General features: G+C 35.2%; 1 protein-coding gene across 3 annotated transcripts in view; it reads left to right on the forward strand.

Annotated features, from left to right (window-relative positions):
- Positions 1 to 21,027, forward strand: part of PGAP1 (post-GPI attachment to proteins inositol deacylase 1) — a 41,204-nt gene that overhangs the window by 701 nt on the left and 19,476 nt on the right. For 2 of the 3 annotated variants that reach the window (XR_010884536.1, XM_067298910.1), the window contains exons 2-16: positions 4,329 to 4,482; positions 7,897 to 8,072; positions 8,673 to 8,844; positions 9,804 to 9,964; positions 11,473 to 11,525; positions 11,707 to 11,773; positions 13,052 to 13,157; positions 14,599 to 14,654; positions 14,730 to 14,813; positions 16,628 to 16,677; positions 18,194 to 18,245; positions 18,448 to 18,525; positions 19,968 to 20,043; positions 20,294 to 20,367; positions 20,459 to 20,510. Coding sequence is in view for 2 of the 3 variants with exons in the window: in XM_067298910.1 (XP_067155011.1) it covers positions 4,329 to 4,482; positions 7,897 to 8,072; positions 8,673 to 8,844; positions 9,804 to 9,964; positions 11,473 to 11,525; positions 11,707 to 11,773; positions 13,052 to 13,157; positions 14,599 to 14,654; positions 14,730 to 14,813; positions 16,628 to 16,677; positions 18,194 to 18,245; positions 18,448 to 18,525; positions 19,968 to 20,043; positions 20,294 to 20,367; positions 20,459 to 20,510 (1,411 nt within the window). In the remaining variant the exon portion in view is untranslated. Of the gene's footprint in view, positions 1 to 4,328; positions 4,483 to 4,994; positions 5,033 to 7,896; positions 8,073 to 8,672; positions 8,845 to 9,803; positions 9,965 to 11,472; positions 11,526 to 11,706; positions 11,774 to 13,051; positions 13,158 to 14,598; positions 14,655 to 14,729; positions 14,814 to 16,627; positions 16,678 to 18,193; positions 18,246 to 18,447; positions 18,526 to 19,967; positions 20,044 to 20,293; positions 20,368 to 20,458; positions 20,511 to 21,027 lie in introns of those variants that run through there. The other variant, XM_067298911.1, reaches the window with a different exon arrangement.

Below are 21,027 nucleotides of genomic sequence, written 5' to 3' on the forward strand. Positions count from 1 at the left end.
CTGGAATTCAGGTATGAGTATGCTTCTCGTGTTAGTAAGCAGTAGTAGTGCTGAGTCTGTTAGGTGAACACCTTCTAGATGGCGTGGTCCTACAGTATACAGAAGAACTCATAAATCTGTTTGAAGTTTTCTGTCACTGTACTCACAAAGCCTTTACAAATATTTATTAAGACCTCTTTGAAAACCTTGCATCAGTTTGAGGGAGATGACTGCTGATCAAACTATTGTTTCTAAACAGTGTTATGACTTAGTTGTGGGAGGGATAGTTTGCGAATTTGTGTAGCTTCACTGCTAATACTGCGTTCAGTTTTACAAACAGTTTCTTTTTAATACTACTTCTTACAACTGGATTTTCTGTCCTGTTAAAAGCATCCCAAAGCATAATTTGTCGGCTTCTAAACATTCATTTAGCATTATCTAGGCTATAATGTATATTGAAAAATATCAAATAGTCCAAATAATATTATGTTTTTCTTGAGTAGGTTGCAAGCTAGCCTGTATAGTAAAGAAAAAGGTATTAAAGCATACTTTAGAACCTACATTGGTATCGAAGCAGTAAGTTAATTTTTGAATCTGTTAACCTTCATTTGCTAACCTTGACCTAGTCATGTTAGCATACAAAGTAGAACTTTGTATAGCTACAAGGATTGTTTTATCAGTGCTTTAAAACAAAATTGCTTAAACAACTATAAATAGTTCAATACTATAGAGTAAGTTTTCAGATCTTCTGGCAGCCAGAACCTACTTCAGCTTCAATCTGAAGCCAACCAACCAAAGCCACCAGCCAAATCTCTTTGATTTTTATTGGAGGTTGCCTGAAATTATCATCTGCCAGCAAACATCTTTACTGAGTATGTCAGTGCAAAAAATTCGAAGCATTTTTAGGTGAGTATTGTGCTGGTTAGAGATGCAAGGCTTAAGGGTGAGTGTAGAGATAGGGCAGGCAGCAGTAGCTCCATGCAGGAGATGCAAACTTATAGCAAGTGGTATCTGGTTGGATCTCCTCTCACAATTTCTAGTCCCTAAATAATCTTTTTTGTTGTGTGAAAAACAGTACTTTTTGGGGTGGGGGGGAGGGGGAGAATGATGAATTTTTGTGGGATCTGGCTGGATCTCCTCTCAAAATTTCTAGTCCATAAATAATCTTTTTTGTTGTATGGAAAACAGTGCTTTTTGGGTGGGGGGAATGATGCATTTGTGTGGGTCTGTTAAGGCATTGAACTTTTCAACTACTTTTTTATTGGGGAAGGGAGGAGTTGTTTGCTTTGTTGTTAATGAATGCCTTTGTAATGCTGGCTTGGTACAAAACTGCTGGGTAGGAACCTTACAGGAAAACTACCTGTCCCGCCTTCAGGCCTGCCGATCACATTACAAAACAGATAGTTCTTTAGGTAGTGAAGCATAAGAAGTTTGATTTCCTTGGATTCATTCTTTTGTGTCTAATAGTGTGGTTTAGCTCACAGTAGAGCTAATACTAAGTAATGGTATCAATTTCAATCTTTTCCTACTTAACCACCTTTTTTTTTTTTGCAAAAGTTGTGGAATTACGATATTTGACTTTAACCAGCCTTGTCCAGTTTAGCTAAATTTGGTAGGAGATTCAGAATTTAGTAGGGAGAGCTTGTTCATATAAGCCTGATTTCTTTAGGAAGTAGGGTTAAAACTGAAGCCAAAATCTCAATGCTGGAAAGTTACTGTAGCTCATTACAACAAATTATATAAACAATGTCTTGGGAATTCAAATTTAAGAGTGTCATCATGGAATATGACAGTTTGTTTTCTTCTAGAGTTCTGCACTGACATTTTAATATCTGAGTACCATAATTTGGAGGGAAAAAAAGCAATATTTTAGGAATATAGTTCTCATAGATTTTGTAGTTTTTGACTTTGGACGTTGACACAAAAAAGATTGACTTGTTAATTTTATGTTCAAGTAAAAGTTTATGAAAAGACAGTAAACCAGAAAAGCATTGAGGAAGAACAGTTTAGGATTATTTGACTCTTTTGGAAGTCATAAAAAATATCTTGATGATGCTCTTAGTTTACTAATGAAAACTGATTAACTGAAGGTTTTTTGGTGACAGGATTTTGAAAGCCTCTAAAAAAGAAGAAGTTGAATAAGAAAGGGACAGCTAGGTTAGTGAAATTGATAAGGCAAGAGGATGGGGGAAAAAAAGGGAAAAGAAAACTGAAAGAATGATCTGAAGATGTAAGCCTTGAATAGAACCTAACTTTTTTTTCAGCGTGAAAGCATGCAGCTGTATTTATTGAAGATCATAAAAGAACAGGTTACAAATAATCAATATGGCAAACAATTTGAGCAGTAAGAAAGGAAAAGTCTTTATCTGGGGAGGGAGAGACGGGAAAAAAAAGGGAAGAGTGTGGGGGGGAAAGAGTTAAACCAACATCACCCACTTTGTAGTTACAGGTGAGAGAAACAACTGTAATATCATCTGAAATAGAGATGTTTCTATTTAGAGAAGGCACTTTAGAGAGTCTTTAGAGAAGATCTGATGTGAAATGGAGTTTAGTTTTGACTTTGTTCTGTAAAATAAAAAGTAAAAAACTTAAATATATTAAAATGTGTGTTTTTTATTTTAGGGAGCCATTTTCATTCATCTCTTAATTGTCATGAAAACATAGGTAATCAAATTCTTTAACTAGAGCATTTGTGCTCATTGAAATGTTAAAAATCTGTATCTTAAAAGCTCAGAATTATAAACCAACCAACTTCTTTACAGGATTTAATTAGATGTTTTTTCAGTTATTTCTTATTTGATCTAAAACAGTGTCACAGGATTCTAAGAGTCGTGACTTAGTGGTTTAAGCTTTAATCATCATCTAACTTTAGGTTCAAATAGGTTTTGTTCTTTTTCTTTTGGGGAATTTATTCATAATTCCATGAATAAATTATGTGGTTATTAGGTTAGATTAAATTACTAATTATTAGGTTAGTGTTTCTTTTAATCAAAGAAATATGACCAGACATAAAAAGAAATATGACCAAACCAAAGAAATATGACCAGACAAATGCCTTTTTAAATTGGATCTTGAGCTGTTACAAAACCAGGCTGTTTATCACTAGCCCAAACATCTGATTGCGAAAACACACACTCACACAAAATGCAATGGGTTTATTTTTACTGCCTAGACAATTTTAGGTGGCTACCACTATTGTGTAAATTCCCATTACAAATTATAATTCCCATTACACATTATAATTTTTTTCTGTAAAAATAATTTAATAGAATTCATACTGAATATGTAATTTAAGAGAATTTGTACTATATATATAATTTACCCTAACATACTAATTGTTATCCCACAGTATCAGCTGACAGTCATTTAAATAATTACATTCTAGAGATTTAGCTTCTGCAACAAATAAAATACCATATCCTTTTTATGAGTTATGTGATATTGCAGAGGATTCCAGAATCATTCAACTGTATTAGGAATAATTAGGGTCACTCAAATGTCCCAGTTTCTGCTCTGAAATTCTCATGTCCTGAGAGAAGTCTCCAGTTTTTGACAGGCTACTTTTTTCCTGTAGTATCATGCTAGGTCTACTTTAAGAATGTGCAACTCTAAGTGATACATAATTGCAATCCATTTGCAGTTTGTATCAAAACTTGTTAAAGTTAATAGCTGTTTCAAGTAACTAGCTGCAGCCACTCATGCATAGTAATGCACACGTACAAAATATTTGACACTTTATTGTTTAATCTTTTTTTAAAGCAAAATCCATTGCAGTCTCTCATTCTGTATACCTCAGACTTAAATTTAAAACAGTATATAAAACATAACCCGAATGATTGGATGGCCAGTGTATTTTCTCATTTGCAACAATGTAAACAATGCATTTAGTTTCTTAAAACTTGTATCAGCACTCAGAAACAAATATTACTTAGTTTTCCAGGCACTTGGCCCTCAAGGGAACAGTCGCCTGTACTTGCTCAGAAAATCTAATTCCCAAATTGACTGAAGTTACAATTACTTTTCAAAAAATATTGTGGAGAGTAGAATATTAGCTAAATAAGCCCCAACTCTTCAGTACTAAAACATGCTGCACTCTATTTTTTTGTAATGCTATATAGTATTCATGTCTGCTATGAGAACTGTATGCTATGTTTCCATCCTTAATAGTTTTTAAGGAAAAGGTTGATATTCAAAACTGCATCTACTACCTTTTGATTCAGCCTTTTAGTAAGGATAAATATTCCTGTCTCCCTTGTAGTTGCCCATTTCCATTTTAAGTCTGAAACATGTTTTTAGGTGATAGAGGATATTATTTTGATTCTGTGCTGCATTTTTAAATTTCACAACAGAAAATAAAATTACCGAAGAAAACAGCCAGACGTTACCCAGCATATGAGCTCTATCTCTATGGAGAAGGAAATTACGCTGAAGCAAACAAAAATCTAATATTGACAGGAATTCCGGTTCTCTTTCTTCCTGGAAATGCTGGAAGTTACAAACAAGGTAAGCATTTAGCTAGATTGTGGTTATGTTACAAAGCTCTCATATTTATGCATTAATTGATGTCAAAAAGCTTTCTGTTTGAAATAACATCAATAAGAGTCGAAATGGTTGGTCATATTGTGGGGATGATATCCTTATTGGTCCATGGTCAACGTCGGGGAGTTACAAGACCTTATTTTTGTTTGAAATCATTTGAGCTGTAATATTTTTTCTGGAGTGAGACTTCGTAGCTTCGGAAAGCTGAAAGCCCCACCCTTTGTTTTTTCATTTGGCAAATTAGAATGAATATATATAAAGTTTATAGAATTAATTCCAAGATTCCATAGTTTCAACTTAATATATCTTAATTGAAGTTGATCTGATTTTAGTTTAAAATAAGTAAAATTATGGTGAGTGGTATTTGTTTATCTTTCTAGTGATTTTTACATAAAGGTTTTTACTTACTCTATGTGCCAAAGGGTGGTCCTCTTACATTTAAATTATTTAACTGTATCTTCACATTTATTTCACAGGACTCTAACAGTGTTTATCTTATACCACAAGAAGGCAGGTAAACAGCTTTCTTTGAGTCTAAGGCCAGATCTGTCCATAAGCCTCATCTGTGTTAGCAAATATAGAGCTATTAAGTAACTAGAGTTTTCTAGTAGAAAGGCAATGTAAAGAGTTTCTAGACAGATATAGGCAAGCAAAAGGTAAAATTTTCTCACTTGCTGTTAAATTGGTGCTTCCTTTATTTCTTCAATTAGTGGATATCACTAGTGAGTTAAGCCTGTTTCAGTGTTGTAAACAAGTTCAGGAGGCATTTCTGGTTCATTTATGAACCATTCTGTAATTCCTACTTATCACTCACCTGGGAACTGACCCGGCCGTTGTTTATTCTGTACTATGGCAGCACTGCAATCTTGCTGTACTTTGATTGCAAGCATCCAGTTGGTTTGGGTTTGAACAACGTTCAGAGCAATTATGCCGAGTAAAACAAGAACTGAATATGATTAGTAGAAGCTGAACAAGCTACCCTCTGTGATATGAAACTGTATGAGTTGCATACCATAGAAATAAGCATTATCCTGTGTCTTCCCTTGTAGCTTCAATGTTTCCCACTTCTTACTTAATGCAGTGACAGTTTTTCCTTAGCATCATCTTCCTACTTTACATGTAGCCTGATCTTGTTCTGTAGGTTATTCCCTGTAATGCTTCTAGCCTCCAAATGAAACAAAGTAACAGTTTTAAAACATTTTAATTTTTCACTGTAAATACAAAGCTTAGTAGTTTGAAGAACATGAAGTATTGTGTAAGTGTTTAGTGGAGTAGCCAGTATTCCTTCCAGGCTGAGTTTATTAGGCCATTACTCTTGTTCTCTAAAATGTGCTTTGAAACAGAATTAGCAATGCTCTTATGGTGTTAGCAAAATTTGTGTGTGTGTATGGAGAGACACCCCCCAATCCAAAACCTGGCTTCTTAGTTTGACAATTTTTTGTCTCATTTACATCTAACTTGATGACTAAATTACATGATTTTAGTGAACCTTTACAAGCTCACTTTCTCTGAGAGCATGCATGTTTAGTTTTTAGCTTATAACATAGTAAAATACTGTACCAACTTGTACGTTTAGAAAACCTAGATTTGCAGGGGCAGTAGTATCCAAATAAGATTACAAACAATCATGGGAGATACTATATGGACATTTGTAATTATGCTTAAAGTACTGCAAATCCTCTGTGAATTAGTACCATCTCTAAAAACGTGGTAGTACATCAGTATGCAGGAACTAGAACCGTACTTTCGGTGTATGTTAGGAATGAAGGGAACTATATAGAGAAAAGCTTAAATTAGATGAGTGGAAGCACTAAGTGCTGTGGACATAATGTACTACTTGAGATCAGCAAATTTAAATATTTATTCTTTGTTTTGAGAAATTGATTTAGGAAGATCATGGCAATAGGTCATATATTCATTTTTCAAAACCTTTATTAAGATAAATCTGCTCCACCTTGATCAGAAGCTCAGAATAGTTTTCTTTTATTATAGCCTTTGCGTTAAAGTTTGTATTTAATTTGGAATGTGTTGTGGGCTATCACATTTTAAGGCTGATATCTAGATGAGCAGAGGAACTGTTGCTATTTTTATTTTCTTGCTTCTTTTAAAACATGTTCATGTTGGCCAAGCAATGAGGAGGGAAGCAGTGCTGCTGCCTTTGCTGGGCTTGTTATTCTGATGTCTTACAGACACTTTTGGATTGTGTTAATTCATCATCTTTTATGGGCACAAAAATGAACTTTCTAAAATGTACAAAATTTAGACTTTGAGCAAGAGGTGATAGTCTGGTGTGATTTTTGGGAATGATCCCAAGATTGGGAAAACTGAGATCCTGAGTTCTAATTATGAATCTGTCACAGACTTGCCTTGTGATGTTTGGCAAAACTCTTGTCCTTTGTACCACAACTTCCAAGGTATAAAGTTGTGGTAAGATACTTGATCTTTTAAATCTATTTAGAAGGCATTCTTACTGCTTGTTAGATTTAGGTAAAACTGGCAAAATGATTGACTACATATTAAATAAATAATTCCCATCATGCTGATAATATCTGTTTGTGGTTTGAACATATAAAGTAACTCATAAATACGATTCATCCATTTCAAGCACTTTGCTGATGTTCATTTGATATGTTAATTCCTGTAGTTTTTCCCAGAATTAAGATTCTGCAGACTCCAGCTCTCTGGAACTCTAGAAGAATCTAGCTTCTAGGTGCCAGATTTGGGCAGACCTTTCTGGCAATCATTAGTTTACTTTGCAGAAGTATATGCTTGCTTTGGGGACTTTCTCTTTTGTTTTCTTCTTTCTGTATCAGACTCCTTATTTGCAACCACTACTGTTCCCACCCCGCCATGTCTCCATGGAAACTCGGTGACAATTCTACACTGAGAAGTCTGTATTAAACGGTGTTAGACAGAGAAGATGGGTCAGGAACAAGACCTTGTAAATGGAATATTTTTCTCCTTCAAGATTTTAGGTGGAAAGTGGTTTTTGTTCTTTTCTGCCTTCTACTGTAAATGTTGTTATGACATGTTTGTTTATTTTTAATCAGAAAGTCTTATAAAAATGTGAAATAATTCTTACATTTCTCATTTTGCTTTTTGGTTTTATCAGTGGCTGGCCAATACTTTTGTTCCAGTTATTTATATCTTCAAATCTGTTTTTCTAAAACAAGTTCAGTTGAATTTTAGAAAAGAAAGGTAAATAGATTATTTGCTTTTGGATGTCCTTTTCGTCCTTTTTTACTCTTATAAGTGACTTGAGAGTGCACAATGAATTTAAGGTAACACATTAATAGGGTATATATTTATGTGTTTGTGTACTAATGAAGGTGTCAGAACAGTCTAATCACTCCTTAATTATGTGGTTTCTTTTCCTAGTACGTTCTCTTGGCTCTATTGCACTTAGAAAAGCAGAAGATATTGACTTCAAGTACCATTTTAATTTCTTCAGTGTCAACTTTAATGAAGAATTGGTAGCATTGTATGGTGGCAGTCTGCAAAGACAGACCAAATTTGTACACGAGTGCATAAAAGTAATTCTTAAGTTGTACCGGGTGAGTAGTGAGATATGCTGAATAATGTGTTTTGCTTTTTGGGGATTCCTGGGCTGCCTTTTCTGCTGGAAAACTGAAGTAATGATGAATAAGGGAGGGAAACTTTTATTTATAATGTGTGTAGTAGTAGCACAAGAGAGAAGTGCTGCTTTTTAATAGATTTTTTTAACTCTTGTGACAGTCCCTGAGTCTTGGATAGGTTCTATATTGTGTTTCTAAATAAATACTTACATGCACATTGTATGCTTTTCTGTTTTAGAGACTTTCTCTAGCTTATTGAAATATTTAATATAGCATCAACTTCCATCCAGTTTTCAGCAAAGAAAAGTTCTTTGCTGGCCCATGTCCAGAGGAGTGTCATTAATTACAATAAGCCAAAGTCTCTGATGATTGCATGAGCTATGTAATCTTTCATTTTGAGCTGCAAATTTCATGTAAAGCATGGTTTTTGAGGTAGCAACTAAATTTGCTATCCTTGAGCAGGCTAAGTGAATTTTATAGGAAAAAAAAAAAAGTAGAGCTGTTAACCAAATGAGACATGGTTCAATGTCAAATCTGTTTTTGGTATTTTGTCTAATTACTCTTTGTCCTTTGCTTAAGGATCGAGAATTTGCGCCAACCAGTGTTGCAATAATAGGTCATTCCATGGGTGGTCTTGTTGCAAGAGCATTGCTTACTCTGAAGAATTTTAGGCCTGAACTTATAAACCTCCTTATTACGCAAGCCACACCTCATGTTGCACCTGTAATGCCTTTAGACAAATACCTTACAGGTAAGTGTTGCAGTTTACCTGATTGTGTTGTATTTCTTTATTGATCCACTCAAGAATTAATAAGTGAGATTCTGGCAAATTACTGTGGCCTCAGAGCAGTTTTTGTATGCCAGGTATGCTCTAGCTCTATAATTTTATTTAATCCATTTCTTTGTTACTGAGGTGGGTGTTTGAGAAGCACTAAAATACTAGAAGAACATACACTGTCCATTTTACATGACACTATTAGGGACTTGAGCATCTGTGAAGGGGCTGAAAGTTTAAGTAACTTACAAGTTCAGTAAGTTGCAGAGTGTATTACTAATTTTGTAAATTCTCCAGTGAATGACTTTTTTTTTTTTGTAAAACTTGACCTATCTTTATAAAATGAATTACCTAAATAGTTATTCTGTGAAAGATGCTAAATTCAGTATTTGTCACTCCCAAAGGTAGAGGGATGAGAGTACTGAATATAGATATAGTTTTATTCTTATATATAGTACATCATATTTTCTGATCACCTAAGTAACTGTGACATAAAAAGAAAAGTGTAATCATTAAGTATGTACTATATGTACTGTATGAACTTCTTGGAATATAGATTTTACTAAAATATACTCATGAAATATGTGCTCAGTGGTAATTATGCTGTTCTGTGTAGCTATTGAAGGGATTGGTAAAGGGAAGTGATAGACATTTATTTTCTTTATTCTTTCTGGCACTCATCACTCTGTGAGACTAGCATTTTGAAGTATGTGCTCAACTGATATAAAAAGCATAAGTATATCTGCCTTTCTCAATTGCTACTTCCTTGGTGTTAAAACAATCATTTTGCTTCCTGATACAAATCAAAAGCGGTAATGGGATTTGAATGCCTCCAGGATGGCTTGCAGAAACTTTTAGTTAAATGTTTCTGTGGCTTTTTTGTATATAAAATATATTTGTGGGGAAATAGTGATAGATTTTAATATATTTTATAGATTTTTATACAGCTGTAAACAATCACTGGATTCTAAAGGCCCAAGACTTAAGAAATTTAACTACCCTTTCTGTGGCGGGAGGATTCCGAGATTACCAAGTTCGTTCAGGACTGACTTTTCTACCAAGATTGAGTCAACATGACAGTGCCTTATCAGTTGTGGTAAAAAAACAAACTTTTTTGGTTTTGCATGGAGTTATGTTAGATAGCTATCTATGTAATGCATGTATCAGTGTCTGATTATAGTCTGTATCTGCAGCATAGTATAATTAAGCATGAAAATATTGCATGTGAAAACACAAAATAGATGGTTTCAAAACCGTGAATACTTGATGCAGTAGAAATGAGTGTCCCCTGGCAGTGCATGTTGGGGTGGATGTGAAGTGTGCTCTGCTTGGTAGTTTCTTCTCACCTTCTTGCATCTTTTCAGTTCCAAAACTCAGGTTTTATTTTCCTGGGCTTTTGCAAGATATGTGTATGTGGAGACTGACAAATGTGCAGTATAGTAGCGTTCTTGTTTGTTTATAAAAAAACAGCCCTAGTTTTGAGGCTTTTTTTGTATTTACTATCTTTGAAGAACTTAGAAATAGAAAGGATCTACTGGGTCATCAAGTCCAGTCCCTGCTTTGCAGGGATCTAACTCCTTTAATTCCTTTCAAAATTAATCAAGCAACATCATAGGAGTAGTTAAATTTATCATTCCACCCCCCCCATCACCAACCTGTTCCCTTCATAAAGGAGCTGGAGAACACTCCCCAGTATTCCAGATTTGATAGAAAACTTGTAATTTCCTACCTCCATTTACTACACAAAGCAATTTTTATATGAGTGGGTTCTGGCATTATCATAACTTGTTATCTGAAACAGTTTTGTTTCCCTTCTTGATGTTTACTGTAGTCCCTCTGATTCTGCTAGGCTAAGAAGATTAACTCTTCATTCCCTTTTTCCTAGTAACCCTCCTTTGCCTCTGTTTTAGTTTGATTTCTCTTGGGTGTGGATGAGACAACTTTGTATGAGGTGACATATATAGTGGTACCAATTCTTTCTCATTTTCTGTCATCTGGATATGACAGATCATATGGTGCTATCATAAGATGATTTTTTTTTCCCCTGGCCATGATGCATTAATATTTCATAGTTTACTTGAATCAAGTTGTAGAGCTAGGTGATGAGCTCTGTTTATGGAAGATGTTTTTGATATTGATAGTCCCTAAAATGCAATACATGCACTTTTACAAATGAATAGCTACAGAGTGTCCAGTTCTTTCTTCATGATATTCTGACATTTCTTTCTGTTGAGGGTGCCCTTAACTTTTAAGCAGCAGCAGCTTTCGTCAGCATCCTTCTATTCCTTTGTGCCAGGATCACTTATTAAAATAGTAAGATTAGTCATAGAAGCAGTTTTTGAAGAACTTTTTTAGTAAGTTCCCACCTTACCAGTATTTGCCCTTTCAACATTAGTCCCTGCAAAATCCCAGTCTTTGCTGAAGTGAACAAGATTTTTGGCTGAAAAAGTCATTTTATTGTATCTGCTTCCCTGAGACTTATAAGATAAATTCTCTTCTTGTCAATAATTACCCAAGTATGTTTATATCAGGGAGAAAAAAAAATTTATAATTTTTAAGTGTTGAGTGCTAACAAAATCTAACTTTTTTTCCTTCCCTGAACAGAGCTCAGCGGTGCCTAGAGCTTGGGCCTCAACAGACCACCTCTCCATAGTGTGGTAAGCTAATGGAACGAAAGTCAGCTGACTGACCAGACATCCCTCTCTTCTCTGCTGTTATTACATCACACGATGATTTAACTTCCGCATAATACTGATGTCTCTTCTGGCCACTCCCCCCCTTCCCCCCCCCCCACCTTATTTCCTTGCTAAATGTGATTTTCCTTATTCTTTCTTTTAGGTGCAAAGAATTGATCCTGGCTACGATTAGAGCTTTTTTCGACCTCATAGATGAAAACACAAGGCAGGTTTGTATATGGGATCTCCTGTATAATACCTGTCACGTTTTCTGTTTCCATCCCAGAATGCTGAGTTAATACTTCATTATTCAGGGCATGTATTACTCTATTATGCAGAACTTCTTTTTGATTATTCTGAGTTACGCTGAGAAAATTGTTGCCTTTTTGGTACCAGTCACTGAAAAATCCTTTGTCTTTGGGTTATTTGAACAATGTGTCAGAAATAATTAGGAGTTAACTCAGTTTTTATTGTTGACTACTTGATGCTTTATAGCTGGGGTGTGGACTGAACTTTTATTCCATGATGAAACAGGCTTAATTGACCTTGCACTGTAAAAAATGAATACATTTTGTTAGCTGTGTAGCTTTAAATGTAACCTCTTCCTGAGTGTGTTTGAGTCACTATCTATAACCATTTTACAGAGGGTGAAGAAGTGTTAAAGCCTAACTTGGACATAGTACTTTGGGAACTTTCTGATTATATTCCCCGTGTGGTGCTGTGATGATGGCCAGAATGTATTTGTGGTATTCTTTTGTAAATAACCTTAACAAAAATAGAATATAAATAGAATAGTAGCTTAGGAAAAAGTAAGGAAAAGATATTTGGTTTACCTTCAGTTCCCATCATCTATTGCTTTTCTAAATAATATCCAGCATCTTACCTTTTGAAAATGGTATGCCCATTGTACTCTGTTCTCTTTCTGATGCCTTATGCAGCAGTAAACATGGAGAATTGGGATTAAGGTCCAGAGGTTGGAAATATGCAAGAATAGAGCCCCATACATAGAAGAGGAAGGCTTGCAGGTGTTCTTTTTAAGTCTGGTTGGGGCAGACTTTGCTGGTTTCTCAAGAGTGCACACATTAATTTGTGATTTCTAGAGACAAAAAAGGGACTACTAGTGTTCTGAAGTTGACAGGCAATGTTCTGGAGGGTAAAACTTTTCAGAAATCAATTATAATGGCCACGATGTTGAAAAGTTGAAGAAACAAAAATGAATCTTGAGAATCTGGACAATAACAATACAAAAACAATAACAACATGTAGATCTACAGCTACTTGGATGTTATAACATACTTGTAAACTTTCTCTCCATTCTGAAGTGATTGACCACTGATGGCACTTGATTTGTTCAGATTATTAAGTTTAGAATAGAAGCAATGTACCATGACTACTGATAGTTCCTCCTTCCTCTCTTCCACAAAACTGTATTGTTGGCTACCATCTGATACTAATTGTAAACTCTACAAATTGTCAGATATTTTTTATTCAATCTGGTATTTTTTTAGATAACTCAGGATCCAAAGAAGAGAATGTCAGTATTGAATCACCACTTTGTGAGACATCCTGCAAAAACATTTGAGGAAAATCCTGAAGCTTTTACAGAACTCACAGGTGTGCAGCAGTTTCCTTTTGAACAGGATTCAGTGATGTTCCTTGCTTAAGAGTCAATCTTCTCACTCGCAAACTTCAGAAATACATTCTATCATTCTTTAAGCATTGCTAAGATGATATTTGGGTTATAGACCTAAAATATCAACTTTTGCATGGTTTCAGCCTTAAATGGGATCTAAGGGGTAAGAACAAAAAGGTGCATGTCATTTTCATGTCCCTTAGATTCTGGGAAGCAAGCAGGAGTCCTGGTTATACCAAGGTGTCCAGTAAACAATCTCAGAAATTGAGAATAGCTAGATGTTAACAGCACTGTCTAATCTATGTTTACATCCCATGCTTACTAAAGGGATTTTTATGGGTATTGTTGAGCTATTATGTTAGTTTTGTGCTTCTTGTGGAAATCCTGATTATTTAGATCTGTTTCATCAGTGACTGCCTTTTTTGACGTGACAGGATAAAAAGGACTACACATTAATGGTTTCCTTGTAACTGCTAGGGATAAACAATTAAAGACAAGAAATTTTGACTGCATGGAGTCTTGGGAACTAAACAGAATTTTGTAAGGCAGAACTGTTTTTTCTTAATTTTGCTGAAGTGGACTAAACTGAGGAAAACCATTTTATTTCAGAAACTTTTCTTAACGTTAAAGTATTACAGAGGTACTAAAATAGCTTGGACTTTTGTCTCCAGTTTTGGCTGCCCCAGTATAAGAAGGCATTGACCACTGGAATGAGTCCAGCAGAGGACCACCAAAATGGTTAGCGCTTGGGGTACAGGACATGGGAGAGAGGAATATATTTAAATTGGATTTCATGTTCGTGTCTTCCTATTTCTGGCACCCTCTTGACACTTAGCTGAATTTATCTGTGATGAACTTTTTACTCTAGTTAAACAGAAGAAAAGTATTAATCCTCTTGCGAGAGAATTTACATTGTTTATATCTCTAATCTGTTCATTATTCTGTCTTATTCTTTCTCTTCAGACGTATCTTTAAACTCCTACTGTCTTCTTGTACCTAGTATTCAGCTCATCTTTGACTTCCTTCTATACAAATTTCTGTATCAATTTTCTTGAAAGGGCAACAGGAGCAAAGATTAAGGGCGTTTCTAATGTTGCCTTAGCTTTAAACAGCCACTTACCCTATAATTACATTAGTATTATTCACATTCTTATTTGTTTTGTTTCCTTGAGGCCTTTTTTTCAAGATCTATGGGGTTTTTCTTTTACGATCAACATGCAGTAATTGGATCCTAAGGTTTTGCTACTTCCTGTGTAGCTGATTATGACTATTGCGTGTAATTCTAAGAAGTAGCAATCCTGAGTGTTGACTAAAGCTTGGAAAGTTTAGGGTCTTTTTTGGAGATAAGAAAAAGATAAGATTTTTGGAAATAAGGAAAAATAGTTTCTTCAGTGTGGCATATAAAAACATATTTATTTTTAGGAGCTTTCACGTGGATTAAAGTCAAAACCTCAAAATGGACCTATTCAGTTTACAATGTAAGTAACATTTTTTCCTAATTGCATTTTTATGTTTATTTTCTTTACTAATGAACTTTTTTTTTTTCTTTTAAGGATTCTGATGGAAAATATTTCACATTTCCTCTTGCAAGCCGCAGAAAATCCTACAGTCACATTTACTGTCAAAACAGTATGTTGGTGAGAAAATACTTAAAAAAAAAAAAAAAAAAAAAAAAACTTTGAGTTTATTTATAAAGCTGTATTGTTTTAATTTAGATTCTCTGCAGTCTTAAGACAATTTAATGAATAATAGTTTAAATTACTGACACCCATTTACATTCACAGCCTAATAAATTGTGTTAGATCTACTTTCTGTTTTAGCATGTTACTTTTAGTGTTCAAGGTCTGAAACGTTCAATGCCACTTAACTCTCAAATGTCTTATTTGTGGGTCTCTTATGGTTAGCCCCAGATACTGTTGATTCCTTTCTCCTTTAATTTAGTGCAGTTTTGAATGGAGAAGTTATTTTTAGTATTGCCAGGATTCAACCGTAGTTTTAATTCAGGAAGGCTGTTTATGAGCCCTTCCTGGTAGGTTTGCTTTTCCACAAGATTCAAGCAAGTCTGAAAAGCTACACAGATCTTCAGCTAAGCAGTGGAAATGAATGGGAGCCAACAGAGAGAGCAGCAGCTTCTCAGCTGTCTGCTCTGTTTAGAAGAGAGATGATAATGTCCATTTCTTATACTTTCAGCTCCAGATGTATGTGTTCATTTCAGCCAAGATTTTCTTAAATCTTTTGGGGAATTTTTTTTAAAGGAAGGAATGTAATTTCTTGGCAAACTGGAGATGGATAAATGTGCTTTTCGTAATTATGAGCACTTTAGATTAGTGGCAAGAACACTGAGATGCTTTCACTTTCCATTCCTCCTGTCTCTGTACCACTCCTTCCCCTCCCCGCCAAAGAAAAGGTACATACTGCCATTATGAGAAGAGAGTATGTATACTCAGTGCTTTTCTAATTGTCCTTCCCAGCAGCAGCATTTCAGAACTTACACGTTTGTTGTGATCTCAGTTGCCTTTGGATAGGACAACTTTTGCCTTCATTTTAATATCATAATGACAGGACTAGTACTGTTTGAGGAGGAGGAGGTGGTACAGAGCCACGTCTGAGGTGCTTGTCTCATGGTGGAATCACTTCAAAATACTTAAATTCTATAATAAGAAGAACAAAAATAAAAGTCCCAGTAGACCAGTAAAAATATGAAGTGTTCCTTCTCTACCTAGGATAGTACCTTGAGACATTTCTTTTGGTTAGAAAAGATTTAAACTCTAATAAAATTAAATTTTACATCATTCATAGGACAGATTTTTTTTTTGGAAATGATGCAAGTTTGTTTGCTACATCCTGTATTCATCTTTAGAAAATGGATTCATGGTTAGAAAAGGTGACAAACAAGTTATTTAGAACAGTTCTTTAAAAAAAATGCTTTTCACTCTCATGTTTCATCTTTTTATCTTTGTAATTGTAATTCCAAGATTATGATGACAGACTTCTAATGGAGGCCATCACATGCTGTTAATAAGGAGTCTGACTTTGCTGTGGAATAAAGACAAAATGGGGTGGATATCTTTAATTGTAGATGGTTGGGGAAATCCGAGAGAGACTATATTGTATCATCATCTATACTTTTACAATTCAGCATTTAAGAGTCTTAAGAGAGGTGGGTCACTGTAGTGATAGCTGCTGTAGACAAGTTTAATAGAAAATGAGTAGGGTGAAGATGGAAGTTTGTTTCTCCTGTTTAGTAAGTTAAATGCAGCAGGTTCTGCTATCGGAGGATTTTAGAACAATTGCTGACATCTGGTGTACTGAAATAGTTGCATGTATGTAAGTTTTGGAGTAAATTGTCAGCATTAACTCTTAAGTTGCTTGGAGTAAAGAATTACTTTTTTATGTCTATAAATACATTCACACATCATTAATTTAATTTCTTATGGTATTGATTTTACAGGACACGAGTAGCTGGATTTATGGCTGTATAAGCAGTAATTCATCTATGTGGTGAGTATAAGTGGTTCCTGTTTTTATTTAGCTAGATCTTGTAAGACTATGTTTGGGTGTTCAAGCATTTAAAGTATACCAGCTTATGAAGGAGGAGATAGGCAAGAAAAGTAAAATTATTGCTATGAATAACTCATGTGTTTTCTCTGTCATGAAGAAAACAGGAAAAAATAGGCTTTCTCAAAATCTTGTTAGAATCCTGTGACAGAAGACGTATCAAGTGTCATTCAAAGCTTTTAGAAGAGTGCATTGAATCTCTCTCTGTCTCTCTCTGTCTCTCTCTGTCTCTCTCTGTCTCTCTCTGTCTCTCTCTGTCTCTCTCTGTCTCTCTCTGTCTCTCTCTGTCTCTCTCTGTCTCTCTCTGTCTCTCTCTGTCTCTCTCTGTCTCTCTCTGTCTCTCTCTGTCTCTCTCTGTCTCTCTCTGTCTCTCTCTGTCTCTCTCTGTCTCTCTCTGTCTCTCTCTGTCTCTCTCTGTCTCTCTCTGTCTCTCTCTTTTTTTTTTTTAATATTCCAAAACTGCTGTTGGCATATAAAAATAATTAGAAATGCGGGTGGGTGATATTGTGATAATTTGAATCAGGTTATTGCAAAAAAAGAATTTAAATTTTCTATTTTTTGCACTGGCTTAGCTTACCTTTTCGAACTCTGCTCAAAGTAAATTAAATCTGCTCTTTAGATCGAGGAAAGCTTGCAGGTGGAATTAGGCCACTGTAGATCTATCTGTTTTGGTTTCTGTGCTGAGGCATATAGCCACAGAGTCCTGCATCCCACTGGTAGCCAGATGTCACAATTACTTTTTCTCTGGTCCAAGGGGAAGTTGCCTGTTACTCCTTTTGTATACCCTTTGATCAGCGTCAAGTCCAGGTTAGCCTAGTTCAGAACTGCTGCCTAAAACCTAATCTAATAATAGTGGTTTTGCTGTGGACTTTGTCCTGCCATCAGGTAACACTATTTAGAGAAACAAAAGTATCCTGGTACTCTAAAAATCACGTATTAGAATGACTGAATGAATGTCTTGCTGTTCATTGTGTTAACTTAAAGTATGCACAATTTTAGAAGTGCTGCAAGGTCTGCAGCAGCTGGTACAATTTGATTCAAATGGTATGTTTTGGATGTTCCCATAGGAAAAATGGATACTTTTGTGGTTTTCTTTCTTTTTTTTCTTTTTTAAAGATGCTAATAAAACTGTGTGTTAATTTAATACCTGTGCTGTCTTGGCTTATTAAGAATTTTCACTATGTGTCAGTGGCTGATAACTGCTGAATGTTGTGTTGTGTCTGGCAAAGTTACAGCTTTGCCTTCCCCCCCCCCCCAAAAAAAAAAAAAAATTTTGCAGTATCTGAAATGATTAGTTTGGTTAAGTTACTATGCTAGCTGACTGTACACACTTGTTCTTAATTTGGAATCCTGTGGATCTGTAAGGAGCTGGAAAAAAGCTGGTATCTTAATCCACTATCATAATCTAGTGCCTGCAAAATTATTATGTTTATCCTTTAAAACACTTGAATTTTTGCAGCCTGGAAGCCACTGATTTATCCTGGAGAGCTGAGCTACTTCCAACTGTCAAGGTATGCACTGTACATATCTTGTAGCTGGAGAGGTGTTTGGTGGGGGAGTTGAAGATCACGGGAAAAGGATCGATTCTAAACACAGCTTTGAGATGTGCAGTTGGGTCCCAGAGGGAAGGGGCACAAGAGGTGGACTTCATCTGGAAAGTGGGCAAGGGGAAAATTAAGGGATATGTTCAGTAAACAACTTTTTTTTTTTAAGGTGGTAATACTGAAACTTCAGGATTATCCTTCTTTGTCCCACATTGTCATTTATGTCCAACCCACAGTTGGCAATAAGGTAAAAAAAAAAAAAAAAAAAAAAAAAACATAAAAATTGCTTGCTCAGAGTATTACTCCTAACTTTCAGATGCTATATTGGAAGGAAAAGGAAGTATATTAAGTATATGCTAAATTACTTTGACAAACTGTAGCCCTCCCCTGCAGTATGGTTTGAAAGTAATTTTGTTAATTTCTTTAAGCTCAGAAACACCTTCAGTTGATAAAATTATAAACAGAAGGCATAGATAGTACTTAAAGATACAGAGCAACTGTTCTCAAACCAGTTCACAGAGTTTTTGTTGGAGGTTCTGTTCTTATTCCTTGTTTTTCTTAATGTTGTGATTGCATTCCTGAATATTTAGCTTTTTGAACAGTCAGTTCTCTTATCCAGCATAGCAGAGAATACTGTAGATAATTGAAGACACCAAATATACATTCTGGAGAGTGTGCTACAGACAGCTCAGCAAGGTCTGACACTGCAAATAACATGGTAGACTGAACTATGTAGAGTTTGCTCGTACTGCGTCTACCAGATGAGTTGAGTAGCTTCGCACCAAGCCGCTCAGAAACCCGGTCAGACGAACACTTGCAGTGAATCTAAGCAGGCTTTGCGTATACCTGGCTGGGTCTGGCAGGTCTTACTAGTTGGCCCTGAAAATAGCAGAGCACTGACCTTGAATTCAAAAGTCTAAGTGGATCTAATAGGCCTTTCTGCAACACGAATCCAGTGTTTCTGCATCTGTGGTATAATAATCCACAATCCAAGAAGTTGCTCACCGCAATTGCATTGATTTTAATATTCTTTTACATGAATACCTTCAGGTAGTTGTGACAAAGATGCCTTGCAGTTGAATTAGTAATGTACAGTGTCCTGGGTAATCATGAAAAAGAAGACAGATCGTTTGTGAAACTTTACCTGCTGAGTTGCATTTCAGCGTTAAATCTTGGAAACTGCTTTTAAAAGATAAACAAATGCTGGATTTGTAATGGGAGGGGAAATAATTTTCAAGTGAACTAAATACATATTAGAGATGGTGCAGCTCATATATGTTGAATACTTTAGTCCTGCTTTTGCATAATAAAACTTCAGGAGGGGCAAACTAAAGAGTTCTTGCTTAGAAAACTGTATCCAGGGTTTGGACAAATTACTCTTCTTTGCAACACTCAAAAAAAAGAGATGGGACGAGAACCAAATTCTGGTCATTCTCAGCTGTTTGAATAGCCTTTTAAAGGCAGCTGCAAATGGGAGAAAGCCAAAGTAACCTGGAAGTTATGTTTAAGTTGTCCAAACTTGTACTGTTGTGTACAAGAACCAATTACCAGCCTTCCCTATTAGTTGAGTGTGGAGAGGTAACTTTTCAGTATTTGCATGTTGTCTTCTGCCTGAGCCTGTGAAGAGAACTTGACTAGAGCAAAGGCTGTGCTCAGTTTAGATGTGTATTTATTACTTCTGAATTGCAGTTTACTTTGGACTGTGAATTCTTCAAAGAGGATTCCAGAACAGTACAGCTTCCTGTAACACATCTTTTTTCTTTTGGTAAGTATAGCATATTACTCATGGAAAACTGCTAGTATGAACATTTTGGATAATAAATTTGCCTCAAAATTTCAATGACGGGTTTTTATTTTACTAAACTTAGTACTGTTCCCCTTAACAGAAAAAAAAAAGATTTTTTTTTTGTCTAACAGATATAGAAGCATATAAATCTCCACAAAAAAAACAATCTGAAGATGTAGCAAGTTCTCAGATTATTTTATCTAACATGAAAATAACACATTCTTTCCAGGGCTTTCTTCAAGTAAAATTCTATTAAATTCGACAGGCTTACTTTACAATGTACAACTCCAGCACTTTGACCAAGTAAGACTACTACTTAATGTTTTAAATTAATGTAACCACTATTTGGACAATATAAGCAAACACATATATGTATATATTTGTTTTGTTTTAGATATATCAAGCTTTCAAAATCTATATAGAGAGCCATTGCCAGTTACTCAAAGGTAAATATAAGTGTTCTCTAAAAGTATAAATTTATATTAAAAAAAAAAAAAGCATCTTGAAAATTCTCAAGATTGAAACTTGTGGAGACAAACATCCTATCATGCAATGCGATTTAGGCTGTACTGTTATAATCTGTTCAACCGTCTCTGCTAATATCTTTCACCTTCCACTTTTTGTTGAGAAGGATAGTTCAAAGCAAACAAGGAAATAGTCCTCATATGTTTGATGGTTTGCTTCCCAGCAAGGGAAGTGGCACTTTCAGCAAGATTCTTGTTATGTTGAAAGTGTTTCTCAAGAACAGAACATTGGCTAGGATTTTTTTTTTTTTCTGCGCTAAATATGGGAGTCAAATTTGAATGTTGAGCTACATGAACTCAGACAGAATTGGATGTTAAAGGACTTTTTTTTTAATAAAGTGATGGATTTATTAGCTTGATGTTACAGCTGTATAGTGAAATACAAAAGTTTTCTCATGTCTGTCCTGACTTTAAATATTAGTGTCTCACTGCCTTGCTC

Source organism: Apteryx mantelli, chromosome 6 (genome assembly GCF_036417845.1).
Source record: "Apteryx mantelli isolate bAptMan1 chromosome 6, bAptMan1.hap1, whole genome shotgun sequence".
NCBI lineage: Eukaryota > Metazoa > Chordata > Aves > Apterygiformes > Apterygidae > Apteryx > Apteryx mantelli.